This window comes from Oryctolagus cuniculus, chromosome 5 (assembly GCF_051225735.1).
Source record: "Oryctolagus cuniculus isolate XC-2025 breed Fujian yellow rabbit chromosome 5, ASM5122573v1, whole genome shotgun sequence".
NCBI classification, from domain to species: domain Eukaryota; kingdom Metazoa; phylum Chordata; class Mammalia; order Lagomorpha; family Leporidae; genus Oryctolagus; species Oryctolagus cuniculus.
This window is the reverse complement of record NC_142871.1, coordinates 124,647,047-124,669,376: the sequence shown is the minus strand read 5'-3', so window position 1 is coordinate 124,669,376 and position 22,330 is coordinate 124,647,047. Positions and strand designations below refer to the sequence as shown.

Sequence of the window (22,330 nt, the reverse complement as noted above, 5' to 3'; positions counted from 1 at the left end):
TGAGAAGGGACCTAAGAAATGGACAGCTAAAGTGACGGGGTGTTAAGAAGCAGTTTTACTCCTATTTAGGATGTGGAGGGAGGGTTTTATTGACATTACAGCATTTGAGTGGAGTCTTGAGGAACAACAGTTAGGCTTACTGCTAGAAATTCTGGGTTGTTAAATACTGGGTAGATAGATGGTATCTTTGAGAAGACTAACATTGTATGTCAGTTGTTTTTATGATGGAAAAAACCACTTCGTCTTGCCCCTGCTTCATGTGCAGGTCTGCTAGTGGAGGTGTAAACTCACATGCCTCTCTGCTTTGGCTCAGGTTATTCCTCCTTTTTTTAAAAAAAAAATTATTTATTTATTTGAAAGTCAGAGTTACACACAGAGAAGGAGAGGCAGAGAGAGAGAGAGAGAGAGAGCGAGCGAGAGAGGGGTCTTCCATCCCCTGGTGCACTTCCCAATTGGCAACAACAGCCGGAGCTGTGCCAATCCAAAGCCAGGAGGCAGGAGCTGCTTCCTGGTCTCCCACGTGGGTGTAGGGGCTCAAGGACTTGGGCCACCTTCTGCTGTTTCCCCAGGCCATTGCAGAGAGCTGGATATTGAAATGGAGCAGCTGGGACTTGAACCGGCGCCCACATGGGATGCTGGCACTGCAGGTGGCGGCTTTACCCGCTATGCCACAGTGCTGGCCCCCAGGTGATTTCTTCTACTTCAGCCACCATCTACTCTCTTCTCTGCTATCCAGGACTGACTCAGTATTGAGGGATACATTAAATACATTACATCATTGAGGGATACATTAAATATATTACATACATTGAGGGATACGTTAAAATGCCACCTTCTCTGGAACTTTAACACTTCTACCATTTTTAAGTTCTGTAATTGCTGATTTCCCCTACTAATGCTGCACCAATACCACCAATGTGATTACACCCTACACATTGTAGATATTTCAGTGGATATAATTTGATTGGCCAAAAGTAGCTCAGATAATTGAATTAACCCCTTTAAGGCATAGTGAAGCTTGTTTTCACATTAGTGTTAAGGAATAAAAGCTTATTACTGTGAAATGGTTTGTTAAATTATAGATCAGTCTAGGGCCTTCTTTTGAATTGATAGAAACTAAGCCAATTACAAAATTATTAGGGGTGGTAATCATGTTTTTCCAAGAATATTCTAAATCATTCTAGACTTTAGCTACCCCTGGAGTTTAGTTTGTTTAGTGGGAAAAATAAGAGATCCAAAAATCTTCAGGTCAGTTCGGTGGCTCAGCCTTTCTTTTCACAGTCTTTCTTTTATGTCTGTGCAGCTCTATAAATGATACTCTTTGCATTGGATTTCTGCCATATTGCCATGCGTAACAAATGAATTCTTTCTCCCATCCTTATATTCATTCTTCAGGGTTTGTTACTCTCTGATAGACAACTGGAGTGAGAATGCAAAAAGGGGGGAGGGTAGAAAAGAGGCATTGAATCATTTAATTTTGTTTCTATATTTCCTTAAGGCTATTGGACTGGAAAATAGTGGGATGGGAAGTGGTCAGATATAACCATACCCTGAGATGTAGGTAGCCTGTGGGGAGCCAAAGACATGCTGGGAAGGATGGTTAATTGTAGAAAGTTTTGTTGTCACTTTGTGTTTTTTTTATGAATAAGTGGATTTTTTTAAGATTTATTTATTTCAAAGGCAGAGTTATAGAGAGGCAGAGAGAGAGAGAAAGAGAGAAAGAGAGAAAGAGAGAGAGAGAGAGAGAAGTCTTCCATCTGTTGGTTTACTCCCCAGGATCCAGGAGCTTCTTCCAGGTGTCCCACACGGGTGCAGGGGGTCTCGAACCAGCACCCATAGGGGATGCCGGCAATCTAGGCAGCGGCATTTACCCACTATACCACAGCACCAGCCCCCACTTTGTGTTTTCTTTTTGCTGAAACTCCTTTGATGCTGACTCTGATATTAGCATTCCCAATATAATATTTAGAACAGAACAAATTTTGTTTATTTATTGTGCACAAGGTAGGAATAGAGCCATAGTTTGCCTTGTGAGTTGGCCTAGAAGGGGCCCCTCATCATATAGTTGGCGGAGCTTTCAGGTCAGATATTTCTCTCTTCCTTTAACTCAGAAGACAGTGCAAACATTTGTAATCACCATTAGAAGTACTCTTATGAAAAGACACCTGGGAAACAACTAGAAATATGAGTCTGAAGTTCAGGAGGGACTGGAGATGTATTTTCAGTAGTTAAAGGAACTTGAAGATATGAGCGTCAGTGAGGTTGCTTGGAGAATGGAATTAATGGAGGAGAATTATCCTATTATACCATTGTGTCCAAATTAACTTTATGTCCTTGGTCCTGGAATAGCGCATCCTCTTGCCACGCTCCTCATGGGCCCCTGAAGTAGCAGAGCAGATTCAGAACTATTACAGTGGCTGTTCCACGGTCCCCCCAGGATGGGTGCTGTCTCCTCCTTGATCTTCATGACACCACTAAGTCCTCTTTCCTAGATCTCCTTGCTGGCTTCTCTTCCTTGCCTAAACCCCTAATTGCTTGTGCTTTTCAGAGTTCCCTTTGAAACACCTTTCGTCACTCATTCTATACCCATTCCCTGAGAGTCCTTACACCACTGGCTTCACATTCGGAGGACTACTGAAAATGCATCTTCAGCCTATTCTTTTTTACAAGATTTATTTTATTTATTTGAGAGGCAGAGAGAGAGAGAGAGAGAGAGAGAGAGAGAGAGAGAGAATGAATGAGAGAATCTTCCACCCACTGATTACTCCCTCAATGGGGGACCAGAGCTGGACCAGGCTGAAGCCAGGAGTTTCTCCCGAGTCTCCCACTTGGGTGCAGAGGCCCAAGGACCTGGGCCATCTTCCAGTGCTTTTCCAGGGAGCTGGATTGGAAGTGGAGCAGCTGGTACTTGGACCAGTGCCCATATGGGATGCTGGTGCTGCAGGTGGTGGCTTAACCCATTATACCACAGCACCTTCCCCATATTCAGCCTCTTCTAAACCTCAGACTGATATTTTTAGTTGCACCCTGGGTATCTCCACCTGGATATGTCCCATGGGTACTTCATGCATCCAACAGGACATTAGGGATTCCTAATTTCCACATCAACCAAAGTTCTCTGCTTAAACATTAATGTCTTTCATGTTTCCTGGTTTTGAGTGTTCCAGGTTTGTCCAGTTGACCAAGCCAGAAACCTGAAACTCGTTCTCTCTGCCTTCCTGCCTACATCTAATTATCCACTGTACGGTTGTCTGTGTCGCTATTCTATGTCTCAGATGCATTCCCTCGTATTTGTTAGTGATATGGTAGCTTAGTTCACTCTCAGTATTTATCTGCTGGCCTAGAGAATAAAAATACTTTTCTGACTGGTTTTGTGTCTCTGACTGTACTCTCTTCTAAACCTGTCTTCCCCTGTAAAGATAATGGTGTACCCAAACTTGAAACCAACTCATGGCATACCCCTTCTTCCATGGCTCCCTGTTTGCAGGGTGAAGTTCTGCCTCTATGCCATAGTGACAAGGCCTTTCAGCATCTGATCTGCCTGGCGGCCTTCCACCCACACCCACGATGCTGAGCTCCAGCCTTGCCAAATTGCTTCACTCTAAACTTTGTTATCTCTGGGCCTTTTCACCTGCTGTTCTCTGTTTGAAATGTCTTCTGCATTTGCTTGGCTGCATTCTGTTCATTCTTTAAGTCTGCTGAGATACCATCTTCTGGGAGCCCTTCCTGACTGCTCATGGAAGTTAAATATTGATTTTTTTGAATTCACCTTTGATTTTGTGTTCACTGCTTGATTATGTTGTCTAGCAAACTGTTACAATTATTTATTTTTATGATACCCTCCCCCAGTGTACTATGAGGCATTTGCCTTAGCATAGTTCCTGGTACATAATAAGTACCTAGGCAGTTTTCCTTGGTAAGTGAATATTATATTTGCATAGTGATTTTTACCTGTCTAAGACATTTATACCTCTATAACATTTTGTGCTGATGACATCCTATGATGCAGATACTTTGATCCTCATTTGACAGATGAGGAAGTTGAGTCATGCAAGGAAGCTGAGTCACAGAAACAATAGATATTTGCCTTCAGCCTCACAGCCACATTAGGAGCAAAGTGGGAATTGACTTTCAAGTTTTTCTGCTTATTGTATTGTCAGGCTGATTTAGATAAGGGGTTTTCATTTTTAGTAGATAAAGCCTTGGTCATTTATATATTTATATTTTTTATTCATATAAAGAGAATAGATTTGTTGTAGTTCATAGACACAATTCTAAGTATTATTCTTTTTCTTCCTTTCTTCCCTCCCTCCCTCTCTTCCTTCCTTCCGTCCATCCATCCATCCATAACACAATTTACTTTATAGTCAAAGGCTTAATGCTCCACTAAGTAAAGAGTTCAAGTAGAAAGTGTAAAGACCACTGTTACGGGCTGGTGCTATGCTGCAGCAGGTTAAGCTGCAGCCTGCGGTGCCAGCATCCCATGTGGGCACTGGTTCGAGTCTTGGCTGTTCCACTTCTCAGCCAGCTCCTTGCCAATATGCCTGGGAAACCAGCGGAAGATGCCAACATCTTTGGACCCTGCACCCATTTAGGAGACTAGGAAGAAGCTCCTGGCTCCTAGTTTTGGCTTGGCACAGCCCTGGCCATTACAGCCATCTGGGGAGTGAACCAGTGGATGTATAATCTCTCTCTCTCTCTCTGTGTCTCCTTCTTTCTGTAACTCTACCTTTCAAATAAATGAATAAATAAATCTTTAAAAAATTAGGACAACTGTTAGCCTTAGTCTTTTAAAGGTTATATGAAGTTCACTAATTTTGTGTTAGTGTGTATGTGTAACCCAAAGTGATAAGTGAGGAATTCATAGCATCAGTAGTTCTTAGAACTGGAGTTGAGTAGTTTGTTACTACAGATTTGAAGAATTTTGTACCTGAGAAGTTTGCGACTTGTTGTTACTGGTAGAATTCTTTGTCACATGCTCTCTTTTGTACTATATTCTTCTTCTTCTTCTTTTTTTTTTTTTTTTTTTTTTTTGACAGGCAGAGTGGACAGTGAGAGAGAGACAGAGAGAAAGGTCTTCCTTTGCCATTGGTTCACCCTCCAATGGCCGCCACGGCCAGCGCGCTGCGGCCGGCGCACTGTGCTGATCCGATGGCAGGAGCCAGGTACTTATCCTGGTCTCCCATGGGGTGCAGGGCCCAAGGACTTGGGCCATCCTCCACTGCACTCCCGGGCCACAGCAGAGAGCTGGCCTGGAAGAGGGGCAACCGGGACAGAATCCGGCGCCCCAACTGGGACTAGAACCCGGTGTGCCGGCGCCGCAAGGTGGAGGGTTAGCCTAGTGAGCCGCGGCACCGGCTCTGTACTATATTCTTTTTTTTTTTTTTTTTTTTTCGAGAAGTGACATGATTATATTGATCCAGTGTTCAGTTCAACTTTGTAATATCTGTTCTGTGATTTTAATCTAAGCCATTCTCTTATATTACATATTCAACCACATTATTAACATACCAGGGGGTTCAAAAATTTCATAGAAAATGAATATTATACCCAAACTATACATGATGCCCCAAAGATTTTGCACCAAATGAACACAAACTTTTTGAATTTCTCTGTACAATCTGTCAAGTACTGTTGTTATCATTAGAGATACATAAGAGAAAAGTTAATGAAATAAATTTGAAAATAGAGTCTCCAGATATCATATATTTGGAAAAAATATAATTTAAAATAATCAAAAGTATGCTTTCCCAGTTTCTAATTAATCTCACTTAAGTTTTAGTTTCCAGAAATAACTTTCCTCTCAGTTTTCTAATTTACAATTATAAATTAGAGTTTGTGTTAGTCTCCAGAAGTTTAGAAAGCCTCTAACAATAGATTCAGCTACTTTTTATTAATATTGTTTTTATGTTGTTTCACCTTTTTCTCCTCATTGCATAGTTGTATCCATTTTATCAACAATTGTGTTAATTTCATTATATCCAATGTAATAATTATTGTAAATGTTATTATGTACTCTCTAATATATCCCTTGTGTCTAGCCCATGTTTCGGTTTATAAATTCCAGAATTGAAGTTGAATACATGTATAGTCAGTCCTGTTCTATCATAAGAGGAGCAAGTACGGCTGTCTCCTCTTCCCTAACTGCTCTTGAATGAAACACAGTACATAACTGTAATATGGGCCATTTTCATTGTCTTCGAGCCTAAAAAAATTCTAACTCATTAGACAGATTGTCAATATATTTACATTTTTAAAGATTTGCTTATTTAATTATTTGAAAGTCAGAGTTGCAGAAATAAAGCGAGGGGTAGAGTGAGAAAGAGATCTTCCATCCACTGGTCCACTTCCCAAATAGCCACTACAGCCGGGAGTGGGCCAGGCAGAAGCCAGAAGCTTAGAATTCATCCAGGTCTCCCCCGTGGGCAGCAAGGACCCAAGTACTTGTGTCATTTTCTGCTGCCTTCCCATTCTGTACTATATTCTTGATAATCATCAGTTCTATAGAACAGAGTTTCATTGTTGAAGCTCAAGGGTTACTAGTAGGATTTGTTAAGCCATTAAGACAGTTAATTATTTTTTTAAGTTTTTTTTGTTTTGTTTTGTTTTCTATTTATTTGAAAGGCAGAGTGACAGGGAAGAAAAGATTTTCCATCCACTCCCCAAATGCCCACGACAACTGGGGCTTGACCAGGCTGAAGCCAGGAACCAAGAATTCCATCTGGGTCTCCCACATGGGCCATCAGTTGCTATCTCTCGGGCACATAAGTAGGAAGTTGGATCAGAAGCAGAGGCAGAGGTAGTAACCGATGCCAGGTACTGTGATTCAGGTGACTTGCCCTGCTATACTACAACACCTGCCCCGAGTGAATTCTTGAGAAGAGCCTAACTGTGCTGAAGGAATATAATTTTGAACAATGTTCTCAGTCAAAAGTCCATGAATGAGATAGGACCCAGAAGAGAAAGAATGAAATGATGACATTCTTTCATTGATTACTCCTCTTTTCCAGATTATCTTACTTCTTTCCCAGTGAGTTTAATAGGTTTTTGAGCATGTACTATTTCAAATGAATCAAAGGCATCTAATCAGGCTGAAGCGTGAGAATACTGGGATGCAAGGAAAGGTATGTCTAATGGTCAGAAGTGTTTTTGGAGTCAAGGTGATGACAGTCCTATTGAATAGGCGGAGTCAAGAGGACAGTATCCCTGGCTGCCTGGAAAGCAGTAGAGCTCATGTTAGTAGTCCTGCTGTCCCGTTGGCTGGCTTTCCCTCCCTGAACATATGTATGCACAGGACAGGGATCATACAAATTTATAATCATACATCTGAATGTGTGAGCCAGGAATTACCTGATATACTTCACATGATTAAAGAAGAAAATTCTACCAAGCTGTCAGTACTGATTAAATAATTCAGCATGAAGTCAGGGGACAGAATTCTACAAAACTTAACACTACTCTTGCTTTTGAAATACAGAAAGAAGTTTCAATTTTAATCACTTGTAGGTTTTTAAAAATATTGACCTACACCAACCTACTTCCTTTGGCTTGAAAACAATGCACTTTTCAAATCTGCTGTGCCTTGAAAAAAAGGGTAAAACTTGTTATCTTTCTAACTCCATTTAACACTACTTTAAATTCTCTTTTATATAACAATAACTTGATCCTACTCAAAATACTTGGCACCTTTAGTGACAGAGTGGAATGTAAGAACACTTTAGCAGATCTGAATGTGAGTGAACTCCAGGAGTTTTGGAATGAAGAGGTAGAGTTTTCAGTTTATTATTCATAATTCACAGAAGATAAGAATACAGGGATTAACAGAACAGACTCCCTTCATTACCTATGGCTGAATACAGCAATTATTAAGACTAGTAAATTGTGCAATGGCATTAAAGAAGGGTGAATGGATAGGTGGATAAATGCTACTGCATTGGGAAAGGGTGCTGATATGTGAGGTAATCCTTCAAGTTTAACTTGTGAAAACTGTTATTTTGGAGTGTGTATCATGTTACCCTTGCAGCTTAGAAAGAAATGATTTTTTTTGTTTATATTGTTGACTGCATTTTTCAGTTCCTTACCCATCTGAATTTTATTAGGGAGGTTATTTCAAAGACATATCTTGTTTAATCGTGTTTAAACAATCTGTTTAAGACCTGTTGTGTAGATATAAACACAATAGTCCTTTAATGTAATAAAGCAGACTTCTGACAGACATAGCCCATAACAGACATTCATCCATTATTGCTTAAGCTGCTGTTCCTTCCATGCCTGACCTGAGAGGGTAACCACAGAGCTCTGCCGACCGCAGTCGCTGGTTAGAAGACACTGACATGCACCGTATGTGCCGTATTAATGTCTAGCAAGCAGAGAATTGCAGAGCAGCATACAATTGGAGAGGCCTTAGTCTAGATTAAAACTAAGTACCTTAAATCTGTTTTAATGGCTGTGTTTACATCTCCTTCTTCTTCATTCCTTTAAAAAAGTAATCAGGTTTCGCAAGCGTTAAGAAAACCACCCCTTTTTGCCAGCTGGACCAGGTCCAGTTTAAGTAAAAAATCCCCCCCACCCCTTTTTCTCTTTTTCTTTTTTCTTCCTCTGTGATCTTCCCTGCCATTCAGCACAGCAAGACCAGGCTGCAAGAGCTGGCTGCCTTTTTCCTTGGTTATTACTTTTTAACATTTTCTTCCTGTTATAGAAACAGGAAAATTGAAAATGATGTTCTGCTGATATAGCAGCAAACGTTAAAGAGGAGCCCTTTGCACTTTTTAGTTACTTCTGTGTAGTGTTTCTCATTGCTTAAATCAGTCTCTCTCTGTCTCTGTCTCTCTCTCTCACATAACATATGCGCAAAACCATAATAATGAAAGAGAAACAGAGAGGATTGCACGCTAAGGAAATTGAGCCAGAAACCAAGAATTGCGTGACAGTCCGTTTGTAGGCTAGTTGTCACTGTACTCTTTGAAGAATAATGCCATCCATGTTTAGCTGGATTATTGGCAAATAAACAGTGATGTTTTTTGTTTGACTATGGAAACTACCATTTCCATTGCTAAAAACCTTACCATTAAAAAAAAGAAATCTTCACATCTCTCAGTGGGGTCTCTATAAGTGCTAGTAACACAAAGAATTGTGGCTTTTGTGAACGTATCAGAGTAAAAGAAGACAAAAGGAATGTTTTTGGAACTAAACTGCTCAAGTTTTACCGAAGTTTGGGAGAGAAGAGTAGACATAGAGAAAGGGATCTTTTGTTCATTTTCCAGAAAGTGAAGGGAGCAATGAAGAGTCAGATGGCCCAGGATGGCTGTGGATGTTGATTTGTAATTAGCAGGAGAACAAGATGTCTTGTGGTAGCACGGAGTCGGAAAGACTGCCTATAATATAATAAAATCTCTGAAGTCAGCCTCTCTACTTTTTGCTCCTCTGTGCTTTGAGTTTCTTTTCTCAGCTTTTCTTTTTCTTCCTTCCATGGCAGCCTAGTTTCTTCTGGGAGGAGCTGAGGCTCCTTGTTCCATGAATTGGGAAAGTCACAGTAGTTTTCTGAGAGTCCATTACTTTTCTAACGTGGAGAACCAGGTCTGGTGAAGTCTGTATTCTCCAGCTCAGGAAAGTTTTCATGTATATAATTTTCCTTTGATGGGAGTAAGAAGGAAAAGAAGGATCCCTAGGAGACACCAGGCAGAATGGGTTCAAGGGTAGCAGGACTGAAATGAAAAAGTTTGAGAGGACCTGGGGATAAGGGAGCATAGCAGGTCAGAGACATATTAGGGCATGGGAGAGGGGCTACAGGGAATTCAGCTGGCTTCCCTGTGAGCTCTTTTTTCCCCTGCCTGCAAAACGTGTTACTCACATCTCCTCTTGTATATTTCTACCATACTTTTATCTGGTCTTTCTTAAACATTTTTAAATCCTTTTTCTCTTTTTATCTCCCACGAGTTCCTTTTTCTTTATATGTCTCAAGTTTTTTGAGTGCAGTTTTTCAAGGAAAGGGATTATGCCCTACATGTATGTTAGAATTTACTCCCTGATGTGTGACTGATACAGGCACAGTCTGAGAGCCCTGACCTTCCTTCTAGATACTTTATGCTTGTTTGTTATGATTGTTGTGATATGCCACAAGCTAACACCTAAAAGTTTTAAAGCAACTTGCATTTATATGTGTGCAAATTAGTATTTGCAATATTTCATTTGTATGCTAATGGAGATATCTTAACCTATAGTGGCTTAAATCTTGAAAGGGACAGGCCTTCAGTCCTCTCTCACACACATCTAATTGTAGTTTTTGGAGAGTAAACTTTTTTCCCTAATCTAAACTGGAGCCTTTTATTATTAAAAGAAAGCAAATTCAGCTTTGGCATTTTTTTTTCCCCTATGAACTGGAGTTCCTAGAATATTTCTATGGAGTCTATGGCTTAACTATGTAATTATGTCTCTTGAGTAGATTATATTTTTCTTCCCATAATTATGTTTTACCCAAGAGACTGGAAAGGCTTCAGACCTCTCTTGGGTGAAATTGCTCTTCCTCTCTTCTTTCTTGACAAACTCTGAATCCTGCATGCCTGACTCTGTTCAAGGGCTGAAAGGGAGCTCTTGAAGATATGTGGTAGTGATTATGATTTTTTTTTCTTTTAGCAATTGGTTTATATATTAAGAGGGGCCCTTAGAGAGAAGCTCTGTTAGCTCATTTTTGAAATGCCATCAGAGAAGAATCTCCTGGAAGGAGCTTTGTTTATGATCTGTGGTCCTCTGTCTGAAGCCACACACTAACATTGCTCTAGGGCTGTCTCCTCTCACGAGCTGTGCTGTGTCATATTGCATGGCTGTTAATTTCCAGTGGCTCAAGAGGGGCTAGAAGCCTTAAACATGAAGACAGTTTCTTAGTCTATTTCATTATTCTAGTCCAGAAATAGCTTTTTGACCTGAACCAGACAGTATACTCTTAGGAGAAAAAGATGACTCAGCAGCCTTTCCCAGCAAAGATTATAGACTCATCAATTTTACTGTGGGAAATGTTTCCCAATAGCCAGTTCCAAACCCCCACCCCCACCCCACCCTGTCCCTCCCTTCCTTCTGCCTTTTCTGGACAAAAGGAAAGATAATTTTAAGCTTATCCATGTTCTTATTAATTCAGCAAGCATTTGTTGTATACCTCCCCTGTATGGCCCTACGTTCTAAGTTTGTGATAGAGATAGAACATGATACTCCTCTGCATGGGTTTCATAGTCAAGTCTAGGAAAATCTAAGATAATTGGGTTTGTGATTTCGTAAAAATATATTCTATTACTTTATAATAAATTAATTCTTACTGAATACCTACTGCACTTAAGCATAAACATGTACAGTAGACAAAAAACAGTAGTAGGAACATGCATTTAGCCCAGCAGTTAAGATGCCCACACCCTGTAGTGAAGTACCTGAGTTGGATTCCTGGCTCTAGTTCCTGACTCCACCTGTTCTGCCAATGCAGATCCTAGGAGGCAGTGATGATGGCTTAGGTAATTGGGTTCCTGCCACCTACATAGACGATCTGGATTTTGTTCCCAGATCCTGACTTTGGCCCCAGTTTGGTCCTGTCTGTTGCAGTAGATGGAAGCCTGGTTGATCTGTCTGTAGCTTTCTCCCTCTCTGCCTCTTGAATAAATGAAAATTAAAACAAATAAACAAGCAAAACAGCTATAGGTGTTCTCAGGTTGCTGACATAAAGTAGAGGGATGTATGAGACAGAAAACACCAAAACACTGTAATAACCAAGGTGAAACTTGGGTGGGGTTTTGCCAAATGTAATTGTTGGGGAGAGGGTGGTCCAAGTAGAGGGGAGGCCTTGGGTAGAGACATGGGGCCTCGTTGAAGAATGGTGAATAGACCATTATGGATAGAGCATAGATTAGGAGTGATGGAATTATAGCCATTGGAATGAGAATGACAATAAATACCCACCCCATTTATAGGAGCCTTGTTTGCTGGGCTCAAGGCTCTATTTTGCCATGGTCAGTGGAAGACAATGAAATGTTTTAAGCTTAAGTTGAATAATGTGAATTTTAAGGTTTGGGGGGCAGTAAGAGCTTTAAAAGGACAGCTAACCGTTCATTTTTGGTAGTTGAAGAAACTAGGACCTACAGAATTCCATTAAATCCCTCCCCATGGTCATAGGACTAGTCAGTGCCCTTTTAAAAACTCCAGACTGTTTCTGTGGTATATGAGCCACAGACTAGAGGGTAGGAGTGGCTTTAGTGAGGGTGGGAAGAGACTTTAGGAATGGGTTTGAGTGGATAATGGGGTCTAGGAAAGGAGGTTGCTGGATTTGGGGGCTTAGAAACTAGAAAATATTGGCATTATTGGGAATAAGGAATTCAGAGGAGAAGCATTTGTGGTGGAGGGTGGGGAAGGGCAAAGGGCTCAACTAAACATTGTAATCTATAGGTCTTTGATTTCTAGGCTTGCACAAACCACTGGTGAAATGCTATTATCTAAATGTAAACAGAAAGGAGTTTCATGTCCCTCAGTGGTGTTTTCACATGTGTGTAGGAATGCAGAAAATCAAGGGTTTTAGTCTAGCGCTTCAGTAGTCACAATGTGTGGATCAGAACTTTGCATGGCTTCCCTAAGAACCCACCTGAGTCTGTATAATCCTTCCTGTTACATTGCTTTTGCTGGAAACCACTGGCTAAACTCCCTGAGGTATACCAAGGTTTATCCTTAGTAGTAGAATTTCAACTACTTTTTTAGGAATTGGATTAGGATCTTAAAATTAGTCAACCTGTTGCTGTAAACATATAGCATTGTGTACTGCTTTCAAGACAGAGAGATAGTACCAGAGGGTCTTATAATTTTTTTCTTGGAACTGCTGTGGAATAGCAATTCTGTTGACGCATAACCAATTTATTCTGAAACATAATTTTGGTGCAAAGTTTTCTCCTCTCTTCCTTTTTACTCCAATAATCATTGTCACAACATTCTTAAACTGTTATATCCTGTGGCTTGAACCCTGGAGTATTGGACCAGATTTCATTGTATCTCTTACTTGATGACAGCAGAGTTAGCTAATGTCTCCCCAGTCACTTTTTTCCACCAGAAGCCTGAATGCATGACCATAGAGGCTCGTGGACTGCCAAAGTATCATCTTATTGATCAGAACATTTGTTATTAAAGAGCAATTTCCCATATGGATTGCAAAGCTTAAAAAAAAATAATGTGTAGGAGTAAGACTAGAGCAGTCATTGGAGAATGGTGTGCCTCTGTTTGGATTGCTATCATGTGTGTATGTACAGCATCACCTTGTTTCATAAGATATTTACTTTCATGTTTCTTTTTTTTAAAAAAATATTTGTTTATTTGAAAGGCAGAGTTATATATAGAGAGGGTGAAATAGAGAGAGAGAGAGAGAAAGATATTCCATCTGCTGGCTCAAGCCCCAAATGGCTGCAATGGCTGCAGTTGGGCTGGTCCGAAGCCATGAGTCAGGACCTTCTTCTGGGTCTCCCACATAGGTGCAGGGGCCCAAGATGGGCCATCTTCCATTGCTTTCCCAGGCACATTAGCAGGAAGCTGGATTGGAAGTGGTGCAGCTGAGAATCAGACTGGCGCAATTTGGGATACTGGTGTTGCAAGCAACAGCTTTACTTGCTATACCACAATGCAAGCCCTATTATCATTTTGTGATTTTACTCTCCAGCTAGCTCCTCCTTCTCTCTCTGCTTATCAAAAGCCTACTCAACCTTCTAAGACATAATGGTCTTATTAGTGAATTCCTTCTTTCCTTCTGGTGGAAATTAATTGCTACCCTGTCTTCCTTCCTTCCTTCCTTCCTTCCTTCCTTCCTTCCTTCCTTCCTTCCTTCCTTCCTTCTGATTTATTTATTTATTTGAAAGGCAGAGTTACAGAGAGGCAGAGGCAGAGAGAGAGAGAAAGGTCTTCCATCCACTGGTTCACTCCCTAGATGGCAGCAATGGCCAGAGCTATGCCAATTCGAAGCCAGGAGCTGTGAGCTTCTTCCGGGTCTCCCACCCGGTACAGGGACTCAAGGACTTGGGCCATCTTCTACTGCTTTCCCAGGCCATAGTAGAGAGCTGGATAGGAAGTGGAGCAGCTGAGACTCAAACCTGCACCCACATGGGATGCAGGTGCTGCAGACCGGGGCTTTAACTAGTGCTGGCCCCATCCTCTGTATTTCTTATAGCACTCTATTATTAATTTTAAATGTTTTATTATGAAAAATTTCAAATATACATGAAAATAGAGGTTATACCTAATAAAGTCCCATCTACTCATCACATTACTGTTTTTTTGGCCATACTTGCTCCATCTGCTTTGCAGAAATATTGTCAAGGAAATACCAGACATCAAGACATTTAACCTTGAGATATATGTCAGTCCTTCTCAAAAATGAGGACGTTTTCTTACATAGTCACAAAAACCACAGCTTTTTTTAAGGCTTTAAAATAGTCCATATTCAAATTTCTCATTTGATCCCGTGTTTGTGTTTCAGTGGTTTCTGTCTCCATAGTCTTTCTTTGCTTGCCTGTCTTCCCCACTAGATTGTGACTCTTTGGGGCAAGTGGTTTTGTTTCATGTTTTTCTGTCCCCTCTTTACATTGCCTAGTGAGACTCACAGAGAGTAGAAACCCAGTATACGCTGGCTGGAGTAACTAGTCTGAATGTGGACAAGCTTCTGATTCCTTACTGATGCTGTTTTAGCTCTTTCTTTAAACTTTATTTAAAAATTGCATTTTGATGGTACCCAGGGTACTACAGATAGATGCCTTATTAAAGAAGTGAATGTTTAAAACCAATTTAAGACACTACCATAAAAAGGTGAGTTGCTTCACAGCATGCCCTAATGATCAGCAGAATTACTGTATTGTGCCTTAGTAGGGTGAACCAGGTATTCCTTAGGGAACTCATTGTGAAAAATACAATATTTTGTTATTTATTTTTTTTGAAGAGTTACTTATTTGAAAGGTATAGTGATGGAGAGAGAGAGAGAGAGAGAGAGAGAGAGAGAGAGAGAGAGAGAGAAATAGAGAGAAGGAGCTCTTTCATTCACTGGTTCACCACCCAAATATGTACAATGGCCATGGCTGGGCCAGGCGGAAGCCAGGAGCCCAGAAGTCAAATTGTGCTTCCCATGTGGGTGGCAAAGGCACCTGGACCATCTTCTGCTGCTTTCTTGGGCACATTAGCAGGGAACTGGATCAGAATTGGAATAGCCCAGGACTTGAACTGGAGCTCTGATATGGGATGCCAGTGTTGCAAGTGGTAGCTTAACCCCCTGTACCACGATGCTAGCCCCTCTTATTTTGCTCTTTTATATGTGTATCTTGGCATCATTCAGGGGAAATGCTCTAACTAGTATAGTGCATTATGTTGTGGATATTTTACATAGTGTGAGGTTCTGGCTGGGGGCCAGGTAGCTCTCCAAAGTTATTAAACATTTCTCAGTCAACTTTTATAAAAGTGGGCAACTTTATTTTTGTAGTTCACAGACCATATTTTCAGAGCCTCTATATACCAGTTTCAGAAGTGTGATTTTTTGAAAGCAGAAGTTATAATGGAAGTACTGCTAGCATTGTGGGTAGGGAACAATGGGATGGTTAGCTAAACTTGCTTAGTGACTTAACAGTTCCTTTTGGGTCTTTGCTCTAAGAATGTGTGAATGCTGTGACCTTTTGATCATGCTTTCTTCTTGTGTCTGTGAATTTATTGCAACAGAAGTCATATTCAGCCAAGCACATTCAACTTTTCATGGAAATCTTTTCTGAAAACCACTTTTTTCTTTTCCATTTAAAATTCATTTTTGGTCATGATTTACTCTGAATAACCACTGTCACACTAGTAAGATCTAAAACAAGCTTTTTTGGCAACAGGAGAGAAGAGACCACTGGACCAGCAAAGAGGAAACCTGAGTTCTAGTCCTGCCACTAACTGAGTGACTTTGGGCAAGTCACATCCTCTCTCAGGGTTTTAGGGTCCTTATCCATAAAAGGAAGTGCATTGCTTGAAAATTTGTTGCCCTTTTCATATTTCTGATTCTAAATCACTATCAACAAACCTTAAGAATTACAGCAAGAATGAGTGGGGTTTTTCAGAATTAAAGAAAGCTTTTCTTAAATGAATGCTCCTTAGTAAAAATTTGTAGGAAGCACCAATAAAAGGCATTCTCTAAGGAAAGATTTTGCCCCCTGGATTCACTAGATTGACTAACAAGAAGAGAAGCATTTTTTTTGGGGGGGGAGCGTGGGAGTGGGGAAAGATAGTGTTGTAATATGATATCTTGGGCCAGAAAAATGTCTTTTAATTAGGCCTTTGTTTAAAAGAGGAGAATACTTATTCACTCATTTATTGCACAAATAATTATTGAATACCTGCTATATAGCTGGCACTGAAGTAGGCTGTGAACAGGACATAACACTGAGTTCTGAGGGATTTAGCTGGCAGAAGAAACAAATAAATACACAAAGAAAATTACATATTATAGCCACCATAAAGAGGGGGGGCACGTGTGGGAGGGTGGGAACCTATTTTGGTTATGGGAAGCAGGCAAAGACCTCTTGTAGAAGGTGATATTCACCCTGAGGTCTCAGGAATAAGAGGGAACAGGCCAGAGAAAGAATCAGGGAAGAAGCATTTCAGGAAGACGGATGGTTCTTGAGTTGGGAAACTGAAATGGAGACATGTTAGATACTCAGAGAGATGATAGGGTCTTGGACTACAGTTATAGCAGTAGAGGTGGAGAGAACTGACTAGATGTGAAATATAGCATTAAGATAGAATTGGAGAGACTTGCTAATGGATTAAATGTGGGAGGTGAGGAATCAAGAGAAATCAAGGAAAATGTTTAGGTTTTTGAGTTAAGCAGTTGGGTGGATAGTGTCATTTACTGAAATGGGGGACTGTTAAGGAGGAATAGTTTTTTTTGGAGGGAAGAATCGAGAATTCTATCTCGAATATACTGCATTTAAGATACTTTTGAGACATCCCAGGGGAGATATCAAGTAGGCAGTGGGACATACAATCTGCAGCTCAGGACAGAGATCAAGATTCACCCAGAGACGGGGAAGGCATTGGTGTGCATAGATCTCAGTTCATGCATTGGACTGAGACCATCTTGAGCAGTGTTCTTAACTCTGGCTACATGGGATTGGTTCACATGGTGAACTTTTAGACTATAACCTTTGAGAGTGGGCATTTAGCGTAGTGCTTGAGATGCCTATGTCCCATATCCAAGTCCCTGGGTTCAATTCCCAACTCTGTCTTCAGCTCCTGACTCCAGCTTCCTGCTAATACAGGCTAAAGGATGCAGCGGTGATGGCTCAAGAAATTGGGCTCCTGCTACCCACATGGGAGACCTGGATTGTGTTCTTGGTTCCCAGCTTTAGCCCAGCCCAGCCCCAGTTGTTGTGAGCATTTAAGGAGTGAACAAATGGATGGACTCTTTTTCCATCTCTTTCTGTTTCCTTCTTTCTATCTGTCTGTCTCTCACTCTCAAAAGTAAAATAAATAAAATAAAACTTTTTTCCCAGGATTCTCTTCCATAAATTCAGACTTAGATCCATTGTGGGGCCTATACATTCATGTTTTTCGAAGCTTTATAGGGAATCTTATCTGTGCATGGTGGAAGGTCCACTGCTGTAGGGAGAAAGGACAGCTAGAGAAGTGGATCTAGGACTGAGCTTGCACATATAAAGTCTCTGGTAAAACCCGAGTTTTCCACTCTTTGTGTCTTTCTGCTACTTGGAAGATCTACTCTTTGGACCTTTGAGGATTGTCCTCTGTGCACCCTGACAGGGCATCCTGTCCTGAATTTAAGTCAATGTGTCTTTTGTCTTCTTGATTTCTGAAGATGTCTTTGGTACTGAGGATTTAAGAAATCTTCTTTCAGCCTGTCATTTGAGTGTTACCCTGATGTGGTTTAGCGGTAGTGGGTATTTGTCATGGTTGAAAGATGAAGAACCTGTTTGGGTTTTGCTTTTTGTTGTACTGTAAGAATTTTCTTGTGGTTGCAGTGGTTGCTGTGAAGGGGCAGTTATCTTCAGGAAGAGTGTGTGTGTTTGTATATATGCATCCACAGAGAGATGTTCCCTGATGTCTGTAGAGTCTTGGTAGCTCTCTTTGAAGGTAATTTCCAAAAGATCATTGAAGCTTTAAAATTTTACCTGTTCTTAAATTAGTCACACTTTCCAGTGCTATTCCAAGTTCTTTATTCATGCCTACATCCTCCTTTTTTTCTTTCAGAATTTTTATTCAAAACAACCACAGTAACATTAATAATAGAAAAATTCACATGGAAATATGCACAACCTAGTCACCTTGCATTACTTCCAACCACCTGTCTGAAGAGCCGGAGGCAGAGGTGCAGGTGGAGGAAAGCCACCCTTTCCCACAGAGCCCCATCTTGCAGTCAAGGCAGATTTCCTCCAAAGAATGAACAACCACAGGGAATGATGAGAACTAAAATACTGTGATCGGCAAGGGTTTTGCTGGGGGTCTGAGATGTGTAAGCACCAAAGAGGGAAAGGGAGATGAAGCGACCATTGAAAAGGGAAGGGAGGGTGTCATCAGGGTCCGATCTCTTTGAATAGAAGCTCTGGGAAACTAGGCTGACTGTGGATGTGCCCTACATCCTGCTACTGCTCCCTAAAGCACTGGGTTAAAAGAAAATAAAAATGCCCTCAGCTATCCACATACTGAGCTCACATCTATTCAGCCTCCATGAAAATCTAATGAAAAGGCTAAATGTACAAATCAGAGGAAAACTTATTAAATTTTCTTGTGAACCATGGCCCACATAAAGTCCTAGTATAAAGGAACCATGCAAGTTCCCGTAGCCCTCCCCTTAGCCCTCAGGGAATCTGCCATTCCAAAAATATGGCCTGTTTTTTTTAAAAAAAAAAACAAAAAACCAAAAAAACTTCCAAGGACAATTCCATAAGTTTTCTTGTTAATGTTTACAGCTGTATCAATACAACACCAACACTGTGTGTGAGAGACAGAGAGACAGAGAGACTCCATGGGTCCTAGCTGTTATAAATACTATATAATTTCCCAATTGTTATACCTGGAAGAATGTATTGGTGGGAGCTGGTGAGCCAGGCAGCAACCATTTGTTTATGGTAATGGGTGAGTTATTAACTTTGTAATTGAATCCTTGCTGCTACTACCAGCCGTGGCACCTCACTGAAATTAGTTCTTACTATTAGGTGTCTTACTCTACTACATTCTGGTTATTTTTAGTCTTCCATAGCAGTTGTGGGAGGAAACAGAGATAAAGCTAGAAAGCAACACTTATGGAATCACATGATGAATAGACAGTCAACTTAGACTAACTATCCTAATCAATAGCTGGGGACCGCAGGATCAATCGCTGGGGACCACAGGACAGTTGTTCTGCTTCTGCAAGCCTTGGTTTCTTTATTTGCCGACACCTTACTTGCTAGGGGTAGGAACTGTTTTGGGTCACCTCTAAAAGTTCTTTTGGGTCTTAAAATCTCTTTGCAATCTGGGTAAAAATTCATAAATGTTGGGGAAAACAACTATTAAACAATGAATTTCCCTAGTTTTTCCCAATCATTTTTCTACTAGGTCCAGTCCCTCTGTTGTAGCAGATGCCCAATACTTGCACTGGCAGGAAATAGGGTGGTGGGTGCATTTCAGTTAATGGGCCCAGTTGGAACATGTTTGGCCGTGGAGACAGCTACACTCATATTACCAAGCCTTGGCTTCCTGTCTGTTTTCTTTGGTCTGGGTAGGCAATGAAAAAGGAGACAGGAAAATACATTTTGGGGCAAATAAAATAAGGAATTTGTCTTATGAAGACAGCTTATAGTTGGGAAATTCTAATGTTCTATTTAACCCTTCTTGATACATTCCTCTTGTCCTGCTTAAGTGGAAAATAGAGTGTTTGTACCACCCATGGAGCAGTGAGGAATTCTCGACCTTGAAGGCTTTTAATAATTCTCCTTCAAGCTTTTTTTTTTCTTTTATGGATGATAATCCTAATTCCCCTTAGTTTTTCTTCAGTGGACAAATTCAGAATCCAGTCATCATCATAGTGGCTCTTGGAATCAGCTTCAGTCACTTAATGGTTTTACTTAGCTATTGGGACAATGTACTAGGGCCTCACTGGTACAGAATCTGAGGGCAGGGAGTTACACTGTATTTCTGTTCATGTATCAAGCATTGCACTAACTCATGACACTGCCATTCTCCAGAGTTCCAGATAACTATGTCACATGCAGTGTCTGATACTCTTCTGTTATATTGCGTGAAGACACTATACTCATCTGATAAGGATGATTTGATGACTTTTAAGAAGTCTTATTACCTTGGGTATATTTCAGTTTACTTATTTATTTACTATCCAGGATTTCCTTAGGTTTTAGATTCAAATAAACTAGAAGAGGGATAGGAAGTTGTTTTTTTTTTTTTTAAACAGACTCAAATTTACATGCTTAGCTGACGAAAATTTTTCAGTTTCTTTTACAAAACCACAGCAGTAAATTTAAGGTAAAAAAGCATTCTCTCAGACTTAACAGAGCTTGTTATGCATTTTTGGGCTTTGACATATCATGAAATATCCAGATTCCTCTAGAAAATTTGCGTTTCCTTGACCATATTCTGTTTTTTTTTCTTAACTTCTTAAAGTTCTAGGTTTGAGTTTTATTTGTTCGTTTAGAAAGTTAGAAAAAGATTTCAGTAAGGGACAGTTTTAACATAAAACAGAAAAAGTTACTGTGATCATGGTGGAAATTTCCCTTTGGCAAATGTTTGTCTCTGTTTCTGCCCCAGCTCTCTGGCTGTGTGTCTAACATGCGTGAACTCTCTGAGCTTTCAGAGGCAGCCTCCTCTGTCATGAAACAAGCAAACATTGCCCAGTTCACATCTACCTTTCCCATCCTTTCACTGAGAGGCCTGGAGGAGGCACCTGGACTTCCTCGTGAGCTCTACCAAGGCACAGAGTCTCTGGGACCCTTAGCTCCCCATTTGTAGAACAGAAGTAGGAATGCTTGCCACCAGATAATGATTATCAAGCAATTAGAAATGGAAGGCATTTATAGACACATCATTATAAATACCAGTATTGATGATTCCTTGCCTTAAACCTCCAGTTTGTATGTTCACATATCTATTTAGTATGGTCAATTGTTCAGCTAATTAATATGCTTTTATTTTATGATTTGCTGTTTCCAGGGCACAGACAGAAGCTTGATGACTCTAAACCTAGTTTGTTCTCTGACCGCCTCAGTGATTTAGGGCGCATTCCTCATCCCAGTATGAGAGTAGGTGTCCCGCCTCAGAACCCACGGCCCTCCCTGAACTCTGCACCAAGTCCTTTTAATCCACAAGGACAGAGTCAGATTACAGGTAAGACAGACTCCTAGGTTTCACTTGCGCAGACTGGCAGGCTGGGGGTGAGGGGCTACCAGATGAGATGTGTTCACTGCGAAACTCCTGGAGCTGGGAAATGGCTTATTAAATAATTGACTTGAGGATACTAACTTCTTTTTTATATAAAAATTTGAATATTCAATAACTTTGGGGTAAAATTTTTGGGGAAACTTATACCATTGTTGCACTCTGCAGCAATGTCAGTCTACACACTGATGGAATGGTAATGACTGCTTTTTGGGGGAGAATGTTTGTTTAAGTTTCTGTATTATATCCGGATGGTGCAGGAGATAACATCACATCCTCACTATTAGAAAACTAGCATTACTGTCTCACATTTGGGCTTAAATTCCTTATCTGTATAACTGTTTCATTAAGTTTGCTTGAAAATTTCTCAGAGCTACCGAGAAGCCTTCATTGGTTGCTATAAAGCCTGGTCAGTAAGGAACTCATTAGGCAGACAGAATTCACTTCTGATTCACATTTAGCTCTGACACCTCACGTGACATTTCTCTGTATATATTCTAGTGAGCTCCTTACTTTACCTTTCTTCTTAAAGATGATGTGAATATCCCCAACTCTTTTTTTTTTTTTCCTGTCTCATTTGTGCAGAAGCAGACCTTATTTTAGGACTAGTTTGGCTGCTTTTTTGAACATGGTGATAGAATAGAGTGTCAGTCATCATAGAGCTTTAATTTTCAGATCAAAAAGTACTGAGAGCTGAAGGGAACTCGGTGCCATCTAGTTGTTATTGTTGGTGGAGGTGGACTAGAACAGAAGGAAAATAAGTCAAAACAAAACATAGAAAAGCCCTCAACATGAATCGTTTTTAATGTTTAGATTTTCACCTATAATGGTTAATCTTGAATGTTCTTAATGGTCTCAAAGTGTAATTGTTTATAATCTAATTGACCCACTTCTTCTCTGCTGCCCGTGTTATATAAAA

The 22,330-nt window shown here is 40.5% G+C and overlaps 1 protein-coding gene across 11 annotated transcripts in view; it reads left to right on the top strand.

The window, feature by feature from the left end:
- RUNX2 (RUNX family transcription factor 2) overlaps positions 1-22,330 on the top strand; it is a 359,432-nt gene that overhangs the window by 161,155 nt on the left and 175,947 nt on the right. For 7 of the 11 annotated variants that reach the window (XM_070074039.2, XM_070074031.2, XM_089333877.1 and 4 more), the window contains one exon: positions 21,187-21,360. The exons of the other annotated variants lie outside the window; for them this stretch is intronic. In XM_070074039.2, coding sequence (XP_069930140.2) covers positions 21,187-21,360 — 174 coding nt within the window. The remainder of the gene's footprint in view (positions 1-21,186; positions 21,361-22,330) is intronic. 11 annotated transcript variants of the gene reach the window in all.